General features: G+C 38.0%; 1 protein-coding gene across 4 annotated transcripts; it reads left to right on the top strand.

The window, feature by feature from the left end:
• The first annotated feature begins 841 nt into the window (after positions 1-841).
• On the top strand, positions 842-16,123 carry LOC149819225 (serine/arginine-rich splicing factor SC35-like). Of its 4 annotated transcripts, none has more exons than XR_016427057.1 (9): positions 842-962; positions 1,085-1,163; positions 1,242-1,321; positions 1,425-1,491; positions 14,525-14,596; positions 14,887-15,069; positions 15,155-15,308; positions 15,420-15,704; positions 15,828-16,123. XR_016427057.1 is itself a non-coding variant. In XM_089984323.1 (8 exons), exons 1-7 carry the CDS (start codon positions 887-889, stop codon positions 15,291-15,293), a joined length of 696 nt encoding a protein of 231 aa, XP_089840449.1. In that variant the 5' UTR covers positions 842-886; the 3' UTR covers positions 15,294-15,308; positions 15,420-15,820. The 4 variants fall into 4 exon arrangements, 2 of the variants coding, with proteins under 2 accessions (XP_089840449.1, XP_089840450.1); XR_016427056.1 differs by having other exon boundaries at positions 15,873-16,123; XM_089984323.1 differs by lacking the exon at positions 15,828-16,123 and having other exon boundaries at positions 15,420-15,820.
• The last annotated feature ends 1,820 nt before the right edge of the window (positions 16,124-17,943 follow it).

Raw genomic sequence — 17,943 nt, forward strand, 5'->3', positions numbered from 1 at the left:
AGGTGAAAGTTTGGTTGTATTTTGAAAGCCAAGTTACATGAATACCTATAGCACTAAGGACTTGTCATAAGTGGGGCAACTATCACTTGAAACAACGCATGTAACATATGCCTCCTAGTACACTTGGATCAATCTATACACTGAGTAACTAATTTTCCAACAGGTCAGTGGTTATTGTGGGCACTTGAGACAGTTGCAAGTGTACCCTTGATATGCCTCATATTCTTTGTGATGGGAATGGTTTCCAAGGCTATTAATTGGAAATCTTAGAATATTGTTATGTTAGGGGGGCATTTGTGTTAATGAAGAGAGCTCCATAGTAGCTTTAATCGTGGAGCTCTTCAGCGGAAGATGAGTCTGACCAACCCCCACGGGAGCCACTACTGTGAAAGGAAGGGGTCCAACGCTGAAAAAGAGCTCCTCTTTTAGCAGGAAAAGAAGAGCTCATGTTTGTGTCAAGGTGGTAGGGCCTGTGGAAATTTACGGGGTTGCATGCATTTCCGTGGAAAGCCTCCCATTTCGGTGACATGCAAACGCCCCTTACTGAAAGTGCTTAACGAGATGAATGTCAAAAAGAAACGGGTCCGATCCATGTCCGGTCCAGGCTAATGAGGGTGTAGAAACTATTCAGGACCACCCAAACTAGATGGAAACCATCCACATAACAAAAAATAAACGGGTCTGGGTTGGTCCAGTTTCCCGAACCATTTGTACCAAACGAACAAAAAAATAAAAATAAAGAAGAAAAAGAAGAAAACGGTTCAACCAAGTAAAGTTCTAGAGAGGATGAACTTGAAGCCCCCATCCCTATATATGCATACCCACTCTCTGCAAACTACCCCTCTCTCTCTCTGCGTGAAGAATCAAGAAGGAGAAGGAGAAGAAGATGTCACATTTTGGGAGATCAGGCCCTCCAGATATCAAAGACACCTACTCCCTTCTTGTTCTCAACGTCACCTTCCGTAATACCTACCCCCTCTCCTCTCTCTCTCTCTCTTTCTCTTTGTTAAGAAGAAGAAGAAATAGGATGGTGGTTGTCTTTTATTGGTGCTATTTTGATGATGGTGGGTGTTATTTGAAACAGGAACGACGGCGGACGATCTCTTCCCCTTGTTCGACCGCTACGGCAAGGTTGTCGACATCTTCATCCCAAGGGACAAGAGGTACAAGAGACCTTCCTCTCTCTATATCTCTCTCCGCCTCTTAATCTCTGAAAAATCGGTGTTCTCTTTCTTCCACAGGACGGGAGAATCGCGGGGGTTTGCGTTTGTTCGGTACAAGTATGCCGATGAGGCGCAGATGGCAGTCGACCGGCTCGATGGTAGTTTTTCTTGCATCCCATCTTTCATCATTCTAAAGAAAAAGAGAAAAAAGGGTTGTATTTTGATCGTTTCTTTTCCCCTTCCATATCTTCGCCGTTTCAGGAAGGACCGTGGACGGCAGAGAAATCATGGTGCAGTTTGCAAAATACGGTCCCAATGCGGAGCGCATGTTGGTTTCTCTTGTTCCTTTCTTTCTTTTTTAGTTCTTTCTTAGCTTCATTTGTTGAACAAACAAGAGGATTTCCCCCCTTTTCTTTTGGCTATCTTTTTTAGTCGTTTTTTTTGTTTTTTTTCATCTTTCCCTTGTCCAATTTAGGGTGTGAATGCGGTTCAGGCCATTCAGGGCTTATTCATGGGATTTGTTCGATTAGTTTGTTTTGTTCTTCTGACTATTGAAATTCAAATTTCATGTTTTTTTATTATTTGGAGGAATCTAGTATCAGGTCAACATGACTCGGGAATATGTAGGATTTATTCGACCCTTAAATAATTAAGAAAAGTTCATTTTTTTACTCGGAGCTGGTAGACGTAGACCCAATAATGTTTTTTGTGGCAGCTTAAGATTCAATGATCTAATCTTTCCTTCCTCTGCAACCCGCACACTATTAGTAAGCGGAAAAGCTGCCACTGGTATCATACGGATATGGGTTATGGCTTCTTTTTATAGAGGTTTATACTTAGAGGAGTATGGACCAATGTTGTGAAAAGCGTTGAGGCATAGTGAGGCGCTCCACCAAAATCTGAGGCGAGGCGTAAAGAGTAAGCCTCAATTCTTTTTTTTTTGAAAACTTAAAAAAAAACTATAAAAAATATCTAAAATTATAAATAAATAAAAAAATACTTTATTGACGAAGCAACAACCAACAAGAAATAAAAAATCTCAAATAAATACTGAAAAATATGAGATTAACATGTAAAGTAACATTCATGCAACAACTTGATTACGTAAGTATCTAAGAAATAAAATATGAGCATTCATTTAATAAAAAATTAGCATTAACAACCAAATACATATTAACATTAACAACATCATGTCATAATTAGAAAATTCATGTTAGCATTAACAACCAAATGTTAATATATTTGTCCAAAACTCTTCAAAATGAGAGTGTTAATATTCGCAAGTGCAAATGAAAGACCCCAAAAAACGTATAAATGCCCATAGCCTTATGATATGAATTAGGGCCTAGGCTCTTCTTGTGTCTCGTCATCATCAATATCTAAGTCTTCAATGTCATCATTTGAGTAATCCATATAAATAGGTTTTCCTTCATCCTCATTCTCTGACTCTTCATGATCTGCACTTCCTCTATATCCCCGGTCACTTCTTTTGCTTTTCTTTTTTCTTCAATAAAAAAATATGTATTAAATATTTATTTTATCTAATTAAAAAAATACATTTATATTTATAGCAAGGTAAAAGGAATATAGCTTTATCTGGATCTCTTGAAGACCTATCTTGCCTAGAATCACTTTGTGAATCATGAGGTGAAGTGACTTTTTTTCATAGACACATGCTCAATGACATTTATGTCTTAGTTCCAAACATGAATCCTCCAACCAATTGAAATCACTAGGTAACACTAGATCTTCCTTCCCCACAATTCACTCATCGTCTTAGTCTACATGATCTAGACATATAGGGTCTTTGGTAGCCCTCATCTTCATATTTTTCTCTCTTAATTTTATATTGTACATTATAAAAACCAATGCATTCATCTTTTCTTGTTCAAGTCTATTCCTCTGTTTTGTATGCAGCTATAACTTCAAATCATTGATAATCAATTATAAAATAATCAAATTTATACAAATGTATTTCAAAAATAAAATACAAAGTCACAAACCAATGAGAAAGTACTCCAATTCCTCTCACAGCCCGATGCACTACACGTCAAACTTAGAATTCGAATTGCAAAATTCATCAATTCAGTATTTTCGTACCCAAATGAACTCTACCAATCAGCTGCATTCAAATAAAAAAAAAAATTTGATAAAAACATTAAGAATGTCATAATTAACAAAAAATAATAAAACATAAAGAAAATATTAACAAATAACAGCATAATTGCAAACTTACTAGGACTTTTTAATTTTCTTATTGTAACGACTGCCTCTCTACCAAACAACCCCTTTGCCTTTCTAAATTTATCGATTTGTGTTGTAATTTTTAACCGAACATTTGCATCAGAAACCAATTTTTCGATATAATCATAAAAGCCACTAATAACTTCTCCATCCGGGTTGAAGTTGTCCTCATAATAAAAATGAGGATTTAAATAATAGGCAGCTGCATGCAAAGGCTTATGAAGTTGTAAGTCCCATCATCTATCATTGATGTTCTAAGTAGGTTTATATTTTTTTTCAACATTGTCAAGGTTTGAAGCAATTTTCTTCTTTGCTCTATCCATTGTCTCGTACAAAAATCTCATTGCATGCTCATCTGCATTCACTAATCACAACACTTTCATGAGCGGCAGTGTAACTTTAATTGCATATGATATGACAACCCAAAACTTATGATCATTAAGAACAATATAAGAAATGTTCTTAGCATCAGATTTCTTATAGTAATTAAATGATCTAAAATTTGAAGACAAGAACATCGACTTCCACTCTTTCTTGTAACATCCAATACTATGAAGCTTGAGATATGTTGTGGCAAAACGAGTGGCGGTTGGATATAGTTCTTTTTTCTTTGTGAACTTTCTCATCAAATTTATAACCCATGCATGACTATAGATATATCTTGTAATTTTTTTTATCTGTTTTACTGTATCTTTAAAAATTGATATCTTTCTAATATCTTGTAACATCAGATCTAAGTAATGCATCGTACATGGCATCCAAAAACATGTTTTTTTGCGGTTAACATATTCTCAACTGTCACATATTTTGGTGCATTATCTGTAATGAATTGCACTACATTCTTTTCACCAATTTCTTTAACAACTTCCTTAAACAACTTACACAAATTTGCAACAAATTTTTTCATGTCGCTGATGTCAACAGACTTCAAAAATATTGTCTCAGATGTGCTGTTCACAAGAAAAATAATTTTTTTTCTTTTTCATCTGTACAACCGTATGCCATAATGCTGCAAGCCATTCCTTTTTGAACTCTTTTAAAATTTCATGAGTATAATCTACTTCGTCCTTCAAAATTCACAAGTAGGTGGTTTAAACCCTCGCCCATAATTTGCAACAGCTTCTACCATTGGACCAAAATACAGACTAAATGATAGGGCATTGGATTAAAAAAATCTACCAATGGCATGACATACGCTGTTTCTCTCATACCTTTTAAAAGCAGTGTTTATTGTGGTTTATCGTACTTCTTTGTTCACAAAGAGGTCCATGGGACCACCTGTTCTTGTTTTTGCAATACTACATGATTCACTGGCTTCTTTGTTCACATTATCGCCTGTTGATGATCCAAAATAAACACTTCTCCCAATTTCGAACTTGTTGTGTTTCTTCTCTTGTTTCTTTTGCTTCTGATCTATTAGATGATTCTGAAAAAACCTTTTCACATCAGGTGGAATCGCTTCACACAAGCTTACACCATGTTCCATGCCAACTAAGTGATGTTTCAGCCTATAGATGCCTCATGTAGTCACTTTATGATAGTAATTGCAAATTACATGTCCTATGAGTTTGGGATCTTTAGTGGGATTTAAAACTTTAGCTCAATGATCCCATTCTACATCTCTTTCCATTGTTCAACTGCAAAAATGCATATAAAAAATATTTATTAACACAAAAATTTATAAAAACTTAAAGAGTTAAAAAAAACCGAGACAATGTTTTATATAATCCAATGAATTTAGATTCATTTTCATTAAGAATCAACATATATAACTTGAAAACTAATTATATAACTTGGAAACAAATTATATAGCTATGAAAAAAAAAACTGATCATACGTATGTTTTATACAAGGGCTACATAAATTCTATATAAGCCATCTAGATGAAGCTATACAAGAATTAACATAGTTAAACACCAATTATTCATGCTCAGTTCGGCCACAAATTGCTCATGGCTCGGGTCATCAAGCTCGTTTAATGAGCCTCATCCGAGAAACAAATTATATAGCCCAAATGAGCTTCAGTTCGCACAAGCTTGCACTAAGAGAGTTGAGCCATGAGCAGGCCGGTTGGATTACCAGCTCTACTTTCTCCAACATGGTATAAGAACCTAAAGCTTTATCTACTTTCCAACTTTCATAGAGAAATACAAGTTGCATAATCATCATATTAACTTTGAACCAAAAGAACCCAAACATATATATGAAAAATTAGGACACAGGCATACATATTAAAATCTGAATATATGCATACATAGAAAAATATTAAAATCTGAATATTTACCAAGATGCTACATATTAAAATCTATTTGAATTCATACTTTAATAGCAAAAATAATAAAAAGGAAACAACAAGCCCTTCGGACACTATCTGCTGCATACAATTTCTTGAGAATAGTTGGAAGATCATTCACACACACGAAATGCCCATTCAAGAAAATCGCTTCAACATTCACAAAAATAAGCAAGAGGTGGGAGAGACCGAATGCACAAATACATAAAAAAAATTGTACCATCTTCTTGATGATGAGAGAGGTGGGAGAAACCGAGACAAATGAGAGAGGTGGGAGAGAAAGAGAGAGAGACGAGAGAGGTGGGAGTGACCGAGAGAGACGAGAGAGGTGGGAGAGAGCGAGTGAGAAAGAAGGCCCCCGACCCTAATTAAGGTCGGGGGACCCTCTAATTTTCACCTAATTTTTGGTCAAATGAGGGCTTTGACCCCCATTTGACCAAAAACTTGAAGCGCGTACGCCTCACCCTGAGGCGTGCCTCAAAGCGTATGAGGCACCTCAGGGCATTTATGTTTTTTTGTTGCGCCTCAAGGCACAAAGGCCCTCGCCTTCAGGCGAGGTGCACTTTTTGCGCCTTGAGGCACGTTTTTAATAACACTGGTATGGACAATTAGGGCTGACACATCATGGGGGTAAAATCGGAGTGTTTGTGTGGGATAAGACTGCTAGAGTGCAGAGTAGAAAACAAGAAGTCAACGACAATGTTTAGTTTGAACTTTGGAGGGAGGAGACCACATTTGCATCCACTCCAAGACAATCAAGTTTTAGAAATGGTTATGTAAGTTTTGTTGTATTGGAAGCTCCATGTTCAAGGAAGACACTTTTTCATTGCGGGGATGAATGGGATCTTTGTTATATTCTGTTTCATTTTTCTTATTCTGTGCTTTCAAATCTTTCTTGTGGATATTTCTTCAGTTATGGAGTCAAACGTCTTGATTGGGGCCAACAATGATGTGAGGAAGTGGTTGCCTCATGGACCATGTTACAATTTATGGAGGGGAAGGGTTAAGGACTCTATAGAGAAAACTTACTGCAGTATGTGTTGCTAATTTGTGGCTCATATCTCTTTTGTAACAGAAGCTATAGTTTTCCCTTTACCATGAATCTAATCCATTTACACTTAACGGAATTATGCCATCTGGCTCATATCTCTTTTGTACCAGAAGCTGTAGTTTTCCCTTAACCATGAATCTAATCCATTTACACTTAACGGAATTATGCCATCTTTACATATGTCATAGGCTTAGCTGCTCATATATTTGGTTGAGAAGGGAGGGTGCTTGATAAGTGAACCCGACCTTACCTATGTTTTGTGCTGTCTGACAAGGGAATCCAATAGTGTGTGTTCATTGCGTTTGCATATTGGAGTCCTGCAGATTGCACGACAGTAAGAAGTTCCTATCTGATTTAAATTAGAGATCATCCTGACTCTTTGGATGGTATAATGTAGTCATCAGAAGAGAATCCTCAGGCTTCTGATGTTGGCATCTTTATGTGTTGCCTGCCTGTTCAACCTGCTACAGTATACATTTCGTCTAATTTATGACTAGCCAACTTGCTGGAAAGCTCTGCGAGTGCTAATCATGGTTGCCAGTTGAGGAAGCGGGAGCGGGAAGCGATACGGGAAGCGGGAGCGGGAGCGGGAAGCGAGGCACTTTCAAAATTTTAGGAAGCGGGGAAGCGGGGGACCACTTAGGAGCGATTCGGGAAGTGTCTCGGAAGCGAGGGGGAAGCGAAAAAAATAAAAATAAAAAATAAAAAATACAAAAAAACAAAAAAAAAAAACAGGGGAAGCGTGGGGGGAAGCGAGGGGGAAGCGTGGGGGAAGCGAGGGGGAAGCGCGCTTCCCATTAAAGGGAAGCGCGTCCCCCCATTAAAGGGAAACGCGTCCCCCATTAAAGGGAAGCGCGCTTCCCAAAAAAGGGGGACGCTTCCCCCCACGCTTCGGAAGCGCGACGTTCCGCGCTTCCGAAGCGCGCTTCGGGGAAGCGCGCTTCCCCTTTTAGCTAGGCGCTTCCGGTAACTCTGGTGCTAATTGCTTATTGGTGCAGCATCACTTAAGCTGGGCCATTTAATGGCCATTACTTGGTGTCATATCTGCCTTTGTTCACATTCAAAGATTGATTTTTGAAGAAGTAAGCTTATATGAAAACAATTTTGTGAGGCATCTTAAGGGTGACCAGTGTATAATCCATAAGGGAATTGGCGTGACAGTTCTCATGGCAGGTGTTATGCATGAACTGGTTGATAGGTAAGTGCCAATGCCAAGGGAGTGATACTTCTTTCCTTTAGACATGCCTAATTTAACTTCTAATCAAAGGGAATGCTAATGCTGCTGAATGCTGGAGTTGACTTTGAATAGACTTGTGTAACACCGAAACTTATGGTAGGCCAAGAGCCTTTAAGGGTCCGCATGGATAGAAGGCGGCAGCGCCTAAGGTACTTATATAAGGGACCAAGTGAAAGGCCTTGGCCCCGGCGAGCCAATGGTGGGGTGGCCATTGGAAGCTAGCATGCTATCGACAGAAGGGGTGACTGCTGGCACACAAAGTTTAAGGGACGAAAATATTGAGCGGCGACTAGAAGGCCAGGCAACTCGGCTGAGGCATTCGGGCTCAAAGCTACATAGGCGGTGCCTGCAAAGCTAACATGATCTAGCAGATACTTTGCGGGAAGTTAAGCCAACTAAGGCAGTTGTTCTCAAGAAGACACTTGGACTAAGGCAAGGTTTGCGGAAGGATGGCCGAAGAACAAGTGTTGTGCAGTCCTGACGACAGATGGTGAACTTTGAAGGGCATGGAGTGACCGGCCGAAAGGCTTGGGCCACGTGGGAGTCGACCCTAAAGAGAAGGCAAGCAGTTGATAGTTACTATCAACTACCTGACCGCACGGTGCCTTGGCACAATGCCGAAGTCCGAAAATTGCTGGCTGAGAGTCGGGTGGCAGCTGCGGGCTTGCCACCTACTCAACCGTTGTTAAATGGCTCCAACGGCCGCAAACAGTGAGGTGGCAGCCTGGAAAGGCAGCCACCTGCCTAAGGCCGTTGGCAGTCGCCTCAACGGCTGAGATAGGTGGCAGCCTGTCTAGGCGCCACCCGAGTTGTTCGGTTATTTTGTAAAGTTATAAAATCAGACTTGTAAAAGTGTAAGTACGACAAATGCGTGGGTTTTGTACTTGTATTCTTCTAAGTTAACGAGGAAGGCCAAGCAAGAGTTTTGGCTAAGTCCCTTGTGCATCCCTTCTTAAGAGATTCCCAAGAGTGAGAGCCTTTGGGCCTTTGCATACTTCACAATCTGTGAGTCGGTGATCAGGCTGCTAAGTGGTAAATGGAGCCATCACTTAGGCCGCGCACAAAACCCCTTTTGAAAGAAAAAGATTGACCATGTGACAAGTGGTATCAGAGCTAGGTTCCATGGCTGCTGCGGAGACTCGTGAAAAGTTAAGCCGTATAGAAGAAACAGTGAGAACTCATTCCACTCGACTTAATGAGTGGGTGCTACGGATAGAGGCGATGGAAGGACACCTGACCAACTTAGAAGGACGATTTACCGATCTTGGTGACAAGATCGACAAGGGTTTGGTGGACTTGCAAAAGAAACTCGTGTCTGCAACCATGGCCGAACTGACCGTCTTGAGAAGGGCCCTCAGAAACCCGTCGCTCACTGACAAGCCGCAGGTTAAAATGCTGGAACCAGGCTTTAACGACACGAGAAGCTCTAAGGATTTGGAAAACTTTCTCTGGGATATGGAGCAATTCTTTAAGGCTGCCCATACGAAGGAGGAAGAACAAGTCACTCTGTCGAGCATTTATCTAAACGAAGATGCCAAACTCTAGTGGCACACCAAACTGGAGGACGATGCGCTGGCTTTGCTTTCTACAATCTCTTGCTATTTTGTTTTCTAGCATCAATCTTTCATTAGCCAAACAGTAAATGATAGAAGCTTTGCACCATCTCATTTTTTTTCAGTTGGAGTACTAATAGTGACTAAATGTGTTGCTTGTGTAATAAAACAAGGAGTCTTCACACACCTCACTCAAGAGGCACAAATCACACCCACAAATGGTCTAAAGCACAAAAACCACTAAGGGCTTATGAAGAGTGCAATCAAAGAGTGCACATGCACAAGTCCACTATGGGACAATCCAAAAATCCCTAAGGCTTACACAAGCACAAGAGTGCATACAATGTCAAACGAAAGACAACACTTAAAAATAATGAATTTATTCAAGGAGCTTCAAAGAAGTTTACAAATACAAGGGGCTTTAAGCTCTTATTTATAGATAAGAAGAGGCCAAGAGGGAACCTCCAAGTAGACGATGGGAGTCTCCCAACCGCTATACGAAGGCATTTTACAAGAATGCCCTTACACAAAGAGATAAAATACAAAAAATTAAAAGAAGAATAAACCTATTTTCTAACATGTACAAAATGACAAAAATGCGACTGGTGGGCAACCTAAATTACATTATGGAATTATACATATAACTTAACACCCCCCTTCAAACTTGACGTAATCATGAGTTTGCAAATACAAAAGAACCCATGTCTTTAAAAGTTTTCATAGTCTCATCATGTTTTTTCATTAGTCCCTTCCATTGAAGGGTGTATAGTCTTCAATATTTCTGTTCAATCATTTGATGAAAAATGACTTTTTAATACTTGGGATAGATCAACAAGCCAAATATCCCAACTATACAAAAGAATATATATATCACAAAACAAAGAACATTTTAAAATATTATTTGTTCAAAATATATTGATATTATTGAAGGAGGCATGCTCATAAATCACTTTAAACATTCATGAAAGCATTTATGGAAATATGCACAATAACCCAATACTTCAAAATGAGAAAGTAAAAACTTCACAGTCATGCATAAGATGTGAAAAACTAAGAAAACAACCAACAAAATAAAAAAAGTCAACTTTAGGATAGTCAACACATACATTTATCAAGAAAAAACACATTAATGTATGCAAGACATGAAATAAGATTTGTCGAGTAATATTAATTCCACGAATAAATGACTCACAAAAGGTGTTTAGCTCATAAAATTCTACAAATAAGAGTATTTGACTCATAAATAGATTTCCTTTTGAGAACAAGTTATTTTTACAACGGAAGATACAAGAAATAATGTGTTTAAATCATTCAATAAAGGTTAAGATAAGACCAATATGACACACATGGATCAATCAAACATTATATTTTAGAAGCAACTAATGCATATATGAACGAATCATGCAATAGTTTAGAGTCAATGAAAGAGTCACTTATGGACCAATTGCAATAAAACTTTTTCAATCATGAAACAAATTTAAAGTGTCCTTAATCATGCAATTAAAGCATATTTAATGCAAAATTCATGAAAATATTTCAATAACCATTTTTCATATAAGGATAAATGAGTAGTAAAAATTCAAAAATTTTGTGGAGAGATTTAAAAATCTCATATAACACAATGAATGATGTTTGCAAATCTCAACAATAGTTCGATCTTCACAAGCAATCACCTTACTAGACCTCCAAACCTCAAAATTTAAGTGTATCAGCTACTAGACAACAACAACTACGCCTTTATCCCAAAACAATTGGGGTCGACGACTAGAACAAGTGCACAATTACAAATGTCAGCAAACCATGCCCAGACAATGTAGGGTTTCCTAACAATACAAATTAAGAGATCAATCACAAATGACAACAATAATCATCTCTGTGACCATGCAAAGGCAATACAGGGCTCCCTGACAATACAAAACAATTATAATCCGCAAGAGGTGCACATAACTCACCTTACAAATGATTGCAAAAATGTAAACAACATCAGTTTCAACGGGTGCACACAACTCACCACACTGATAATCCAAAATCTCTTATAAACAACATCAGTTTCAATGGGTGCACATAACTCACCACACTGATAATCCAGAATCTCTTATAAACAACATCAGTTTCAACGGGTGCACATAACTCACCACTTTATGTAAACGTCTCTTGTTTACATGAAGTGGCACTTAAATAAAAGGCATGAAAAGGAGAAGTCACTTGAGGTAAGAAAACTTGTAATGGAAGCAAACTAATGTCACCAAAAAGAATATCAATTTTATCAATCCTTCGAAACATCATGGTTTCAAATAATAGATTCTCATCACAGATAAATAGAATTATAAGCATCCATAATAATAACAATGGGCAATCAATAAATGAGTGATACTCATAAATCCAGAGATCAATCAACCATCAGTTAAAGCCAAACCACAAGTTCACAATCTATTATAAATTGACACAAAACGAGGTGCACACAATTCACCCCAACAAACATCTCTGAACAAATAGCAAGGCCAAGAGAATGATGCATCAAATAAAATTCTGTGATGTACAATCCAAATGCCACAAAATGCAATACATACTCACATAATTCAATTTTCAAATAGGTGAGTTCATATCAAATATCCGATTTGAAAAAGCAAGTTTCAAATCAAGTCCAATAAAGTCAGGTAAAAACCTTGTAAAGATTTGTGCAATCATATGCACACAAGATATTAATTTATAATTTTCATAAACCTTGTAAGTAAAATCAATAAAGGTTACATCAATAACAATGAACAATGAGTATGACCAATATAAACAAGCTATATAGAGAGATACCTCAATCTAGATTATAAGTCTATTATGAGATAGCAATGTCATACAATATAAAAAGGGGGCAAAACTTATAAAGATTCTCAACGAACCATACTCAAGACCAAGAGCATACCCAAGCACAATCATTCATGGATACTCACAAAGAGATTAAAAATTCATGCATGTCCAATAATCTAATAACTTTAAGAACACATAAAATCCATTATAATATTTAATATTGTATAAATAACAAGAACCGTTAATCAAGAAAATTAGTGTCCATTAGGGGCACACCAACAAAGCCCACAAAAGGGCATCCATAAAAGGCTCAAAATAAAAATTTCATTTGTTCAACAAGAAAGGAAGAGGTATAGAAAACATATAATCATAGTAATTAGAGTCCTTAAGAAACCACATACTTAAAACATAATTTTTAATATATTATAGGAATATGTACAAATAATCATAAAGACACTAATATACCCAAAATAAACTTTGAATTAATATGCAAGAAAATGAGTCTCCAAAGATGTTCACCAATAAACTAGGTGGACACTCAAAGAGTTCCACCAAAGCACCATAAGCCACAAAATGGGCTCACATACCAAATCCACCCAAAGTGGTTAAAATAATATTTTATTGATGATGAAATAATGCAAGGGGTTGAACACCTTCAAGCACTGACAAATCATTCACCACCAAATGCAATATACACAAGCACAAGTGCTACGAAGGGCATACACAAAAGATAAAATAATGTCTTTTATTGAAGAACAAGTATGCAAAAAGCATTAACTCATTAAAAAAAACTCCACATAGATTTCAAAGAACATGCCTTGACATATGCATGAAATTACCAATAATCATAAAAGGGTTTAAAAACAATTCAAATAAATATATATACTTTGAATGAACATGTACACAAATTTACTAATGGATATACACGAGAGCATAGAAAATATATATTTTTGTAGAAAAGTAAAAATGGAGGATTTATCATAAAGAGCTTAACAATATGCTACTTATGAGTTAACGTCAAAACACAAACTCTAGTTTCAATTTAATTTTTAAAGAAAATACATTTTACATATTAAGAAATAACCATAATATTTCAAACAAAATTTTCAAAAAAATATAAATATCTTTTTAAAGATAAAGAACTAAAAAATAATCATATATAAGGGTTTTATAATATATACCGAAGCCCACATCACGTAGCTCCATTTAACTTAAAAGATTATAAGAGAGAGAAAGATGTAGACAACACATCCTCTTGGGCACCACAATCACACGAGTACCACGATCACGTGATGATCACACTTCACATTTGCTCTTATACCATGTAATAAAACAAGGAGTTTTCACACACCTCACTCAAGAGACACAAATCACACCAACGAATGGTCCAAAGCACAAAAACCACTAAGGGCTTATGAAGAGCGCAATCACAAAGTGCACATGCACAAGTCCACTATGGGACAATCCAAAAATCCCTAAGTCTTACACAAGCACAAGAGTGCATACAATGTCAAACAAGAGACAACACTTAAAAATAATAAATTTATTCATCAAGGAGCTTCAAAGATGCTTACAAATACAAGGGGCCTTAAGCTCTTATTTATAGACAAAAAGAGGCCAAGAGGGAGCCCCCAAATAGACGTTGGAAATCCCCCAATAGTCATATTTGTGACCGTTGGGAGGACTCCCAACGGCTATACGGAGGCATTTTACAAGAATGCCCTTACACAAAGAGATAAAATACAAAAAATTAAAAGAAGAATAAACCTATTTTCTAACATGTACAAAATGACTAAAATGCCCGTGGTGGGCAACCTAATATATATATAACTTATAACTTAACAGCCTGAACCCGTATGACTTCTTACCATCTCTCCGATGCCTGTTCTATTTATGCCATTAGACTGGGCCTTGATCTTTGACCTTACTATCTGTATTATCTTGTGTCTATTAGAGAGACTTAGATATACTCATAATGTCCATGCCCTGAATTTGTTATAATTTGCATTGCAAGGAGCTATGGCAGCTATGTCACTATCTCTTTGCCTTTATCTTGAACTGTTAGTTTTCATTAACATTGTAAATAACAAGTTCTGGGGTTTGAACATGTTTGCTTTTCTTGCCTGCTATAATAGCATATACTGTGTGACATTTTGTCTTTGTTACCTTTTTTATTTTCAGACACAAGGGGAGGATTGCTGAAAATCTCCCAAGGTCAAGAGGCAGATCTAGAAGCTACAGCCCTAGGCCCAGGTATTGTTTTATTAGATGTGTACAATAGTGAATGATGTAAATAAAGATAAAACTTATATGGTAAATTTATGCAATTTTAACTTTACATATCATTTATAGTATAGTTTCTGTTGCTTTCATTCTCTTTCATATTATGGGAAATAGCTTTTCTTAGCTTATCAAGAACCCTCAAATGCTTTTTTCTCTCCTTTTCTATGGTGTATGCCTCTTGCAGTTTTACCTATGAAATAGTTTTGCCTCAGATTTGGTAGTATTGTATATGTACATTATCATGCTGACTATCGTGATAGGGATTATAGGAGGCGAAGTCGTAGCCGCAGTGCTGAAAGGTATGACCATCATCGAGGCCGTGGAAGGGAAAGGAGCTCTTGTTACCGAAGCAGGAGTCGGAGTGTGAGCCCTGATTATCGTAGAGGGCGTGATAGAGGAAGGGCATATGATGAGCCAAGGAGCAGAAGTGGCTCTTATGCTAGGTGAGTTTTGGTTCTGCAAAGCTCAGGGACAGAAATGTGGGTGTTAACAGTATCATACTACAAATAAATTGTTATTATGTTGCAGTCCTCCTCGTAGAAGCCCTAGCCCTCAAAGAAGCCCATCTCGCAGCAAGAGTCCTCCTAGCCGAAATGAAAGTCCGAAGAGAAGTCCTGATAATAGGTCCCCACCATACAGTCCTGCTGGAAGAAGAAGTCCAAACTAAAGGTCTCCAGCATCTGTGAGTGTGTTTCCATGAAACAATGCCACTTATTACAAATTATATGTGATACAGGCTAATTATTGATCGTGAAACCTCTCTCATTGTTTTATTGACTTTGTACTTTTGCAGGATTATTAAGCTGCTATGGCCCTGATCAACCTGTTTCAATAGGACTTTCGTTGCTGAATCAGTGTTTTCTAGTCTGCTGCTGCATTTATGTTTTGGATTCTGTCAGTGATGAATTCAGTCTGGAGCAAATAGCTTGGTTTTTTTACTTTATGGGACTTATCATAGAGTCACAAGTTTCACCATAGAACTCTAGTTTCTGTGACTGCTTGTTGGTGCTGATCAACCATCAGAAACTTTTGCAGTTCGTGATTGGGAATAGTTGTAGATTGAAACTACTTTTAATTCGTAAGTTTTATTTTTGTTCTCGTGTACTTATATAGGTGGAGCTGATTAAACATTGAACTGTCCTTTCTTGAGACACAATATTTGGATGTTTTTCATTCATATTTACTGTTATCTTCTATGTAGCTGTTAGGATATGTTCGTGATGGGTCGTATCCTTCTCTTTGATAGTGATATGATCGTGAAAAGCATGATTGTAGCTGTGATGACCCAGAGTGTATGAAGCAACATTGCTCTCACTATTTGATGAAATTCTAGCTGACTGCTGCTGACGCTGGATAAGCATCTGATGTTCTTTTTGACAATACTGATCACACTAATTAGTAAGCTGAGCTCACCATCTAGATGTGTGAGTATAATGTTTGACTTTGAATTAAACATGGAGGTACTCTAATTCATTGGTCAGAATCGTGTTTTCTTGACTTCTGCTTCTCTGTAGCAGTCAACCTCGTAGCTGTCCGTTGTTGCTTTTGTTCAGCCAACAATCATTTTAGCAGTGTACAAATTTAATACATATGTTTCTGATGGCCAAATGACATGAAAAGTGTTGGCCAAATGACGTGAAAAGTGGCATATGAGTTTTGCTGTGGGTGGCCCGAACCATTGGACCGGTATGTGATCCTCATGATTGTGAAACACTTGAAATTTGTGAAGGACGTGGCCTAGTGTTGCTGAGGTTGGAAAAACATGCGAGTTTAAAACTCTTAGGTGCCTTTTCATTAATTGTGTTCTTTATTTCAATTCCATGGGTTTTCTGTTAGGAGAAGGATTTTTCTGGTTTGATTGCATACCAAGGTGTAATTCTATGTGTGTATCTAGATCAGCAGGTGGTGAGAAAGGTTGATGACCTGATGAATTTCTCAATTATTGCGGGTTTGGGTCTCATCTTGCACCAGGGTCTATAGATTTTGTACCACTGAGTAGATTCTAGCTGTTCCTGAACACTACCTGCTGGCTTTGGTTGCAACATTATGTGATACTGCTCTACTCTGTTCCCCCTTTTTTTTCTATATGAATTCTTTATGATGCATTAAGGCTCGTGTAATATACTGTGCATGATGGATTCATTTCCTGTGTTTTATATTTCGCATTGGTTGTGTTGATTTCTTTATGGCTATGTTCGGGAGCCTTGCAATGGAATGAAAAAACACTGTTTCAGTGTGTTTACAAAATATTGTTTTACCAATGTGTGATGTTGAGTTGCCAAAAACATCCAGGTGTTGAAATGTGGTGTTGGGCCTGCCAACACCAGTCTCAATGCAGTGTTTCAGCAACACCACTGCTCCCAGCTATGTCACATGTGTGCGGGCTGCACTTTCAAAAACCTTGGGTGCGGGTGTGCGGCAACAAAATAAATAAATAAATATATATATATATATATATATATAATTTTTAAGTTTTATCAGTTATTAGTTAAAAAAAATATTTTAATGAGCCATTCACAGTTTCAGTCTGAATTAGTTCATACTTACACATGCATGGCTTAATCTTTGGGACAAGCATATGACTACTGGCAGGATTCCCACGTTGAAAATATCAGTGCAGGAAGGAGAGCTGTTTTGACTCTTCACCTTAGCCAACACATACCGAACATCCAAAAGCCCACATAGCGGCAAGGGAACCAACAACGACAGAATGGTGCAGTGTGGCCTGCCAAACTGCATGTCCAAGCCCTCTGGCAAGATATGCACAAGGAACCTTACAGTTGAGCCGTTAGCACCGAGTAGGGACACGATTCCGCTGTGGCAAAGGGAAAGCAAACATAGAGACCCAAGCTGTGCGCACGGAGACCCTGACATTCTAAGAGGGAGAGAGGGAAGACGGAGAGGAGAGCAGAGGGAGTCGGAGAGGAGGAGAGCAGAGGGAGTTGGGGGCATACCCGGAGCAGTCGGTGGCAGCGGAGAGGAGACGAAGGGAAGATTAGGGCAAAAATTGTCATAATCCCCTCCGCAGCCCATTTCATCGGGCAGATTTTTTTTTTAAAATTAAAAAACTGAACCAAACTGCACCGGGTGCCGCATCAACGCCGGGTGCGTCATCTGGTTGGCCGAATCCCTGTGACAGGCTCCCAGACAGCAAGGGACTAGGAGAGCACGTCCGAAACCACAACATAACCTACCATTCAAGGCCCCCAAACATGGCGTATATGTCAACAGTGTCATTGCTATAGCATCCCAATATGGACTTAAGTATGTGAAAAATGTCCGTAGTACTGTTATCTTTGGTTAAGATACCATGTAAA

The sequence above is a fragment of the Nuphar pumila genome, chromosome 13, assembly GCF_984573655.1.
Source record: "Nuphar pumila chromosome 13, dmNupPumi1.hap1.1, whole genome shotgun sequence".
NCBI lineage: Eukaryota > Viridiplantae > Streptophyta > Magnoliopsida > Nymphaeales > Nymphaeaceae > Nuphar > Nuphar pumila.

What these genes read in the sequence shown, in the direction of transcription:
- LOC149819225 (XM_089984323.1), top strand. Translation starts at nt 887, where the DNA reads ATGTCACATTTTGGGAGATCAGGCCCTCCAGATATCAAAGACACCTAC. An exon ending in AGCTACAGCCCTAGGCCCAG is followed by an intron (nt 14,597 to 14,886) that starts GTATTGTTTTAT and finishes CTATCGTGATAG; the next exon opens with GGATTATAGGAGGCGAAGTC. An exon ending in AGAAGTGGCTCTTATGCTAG is followed by an intron (nt 15,070 to 15,154) that starts GTGAGTTTTGGT and finishes ATTATGTTGCAG; the next exon opens with TCCTCCTCGTAGAAGCCCTA.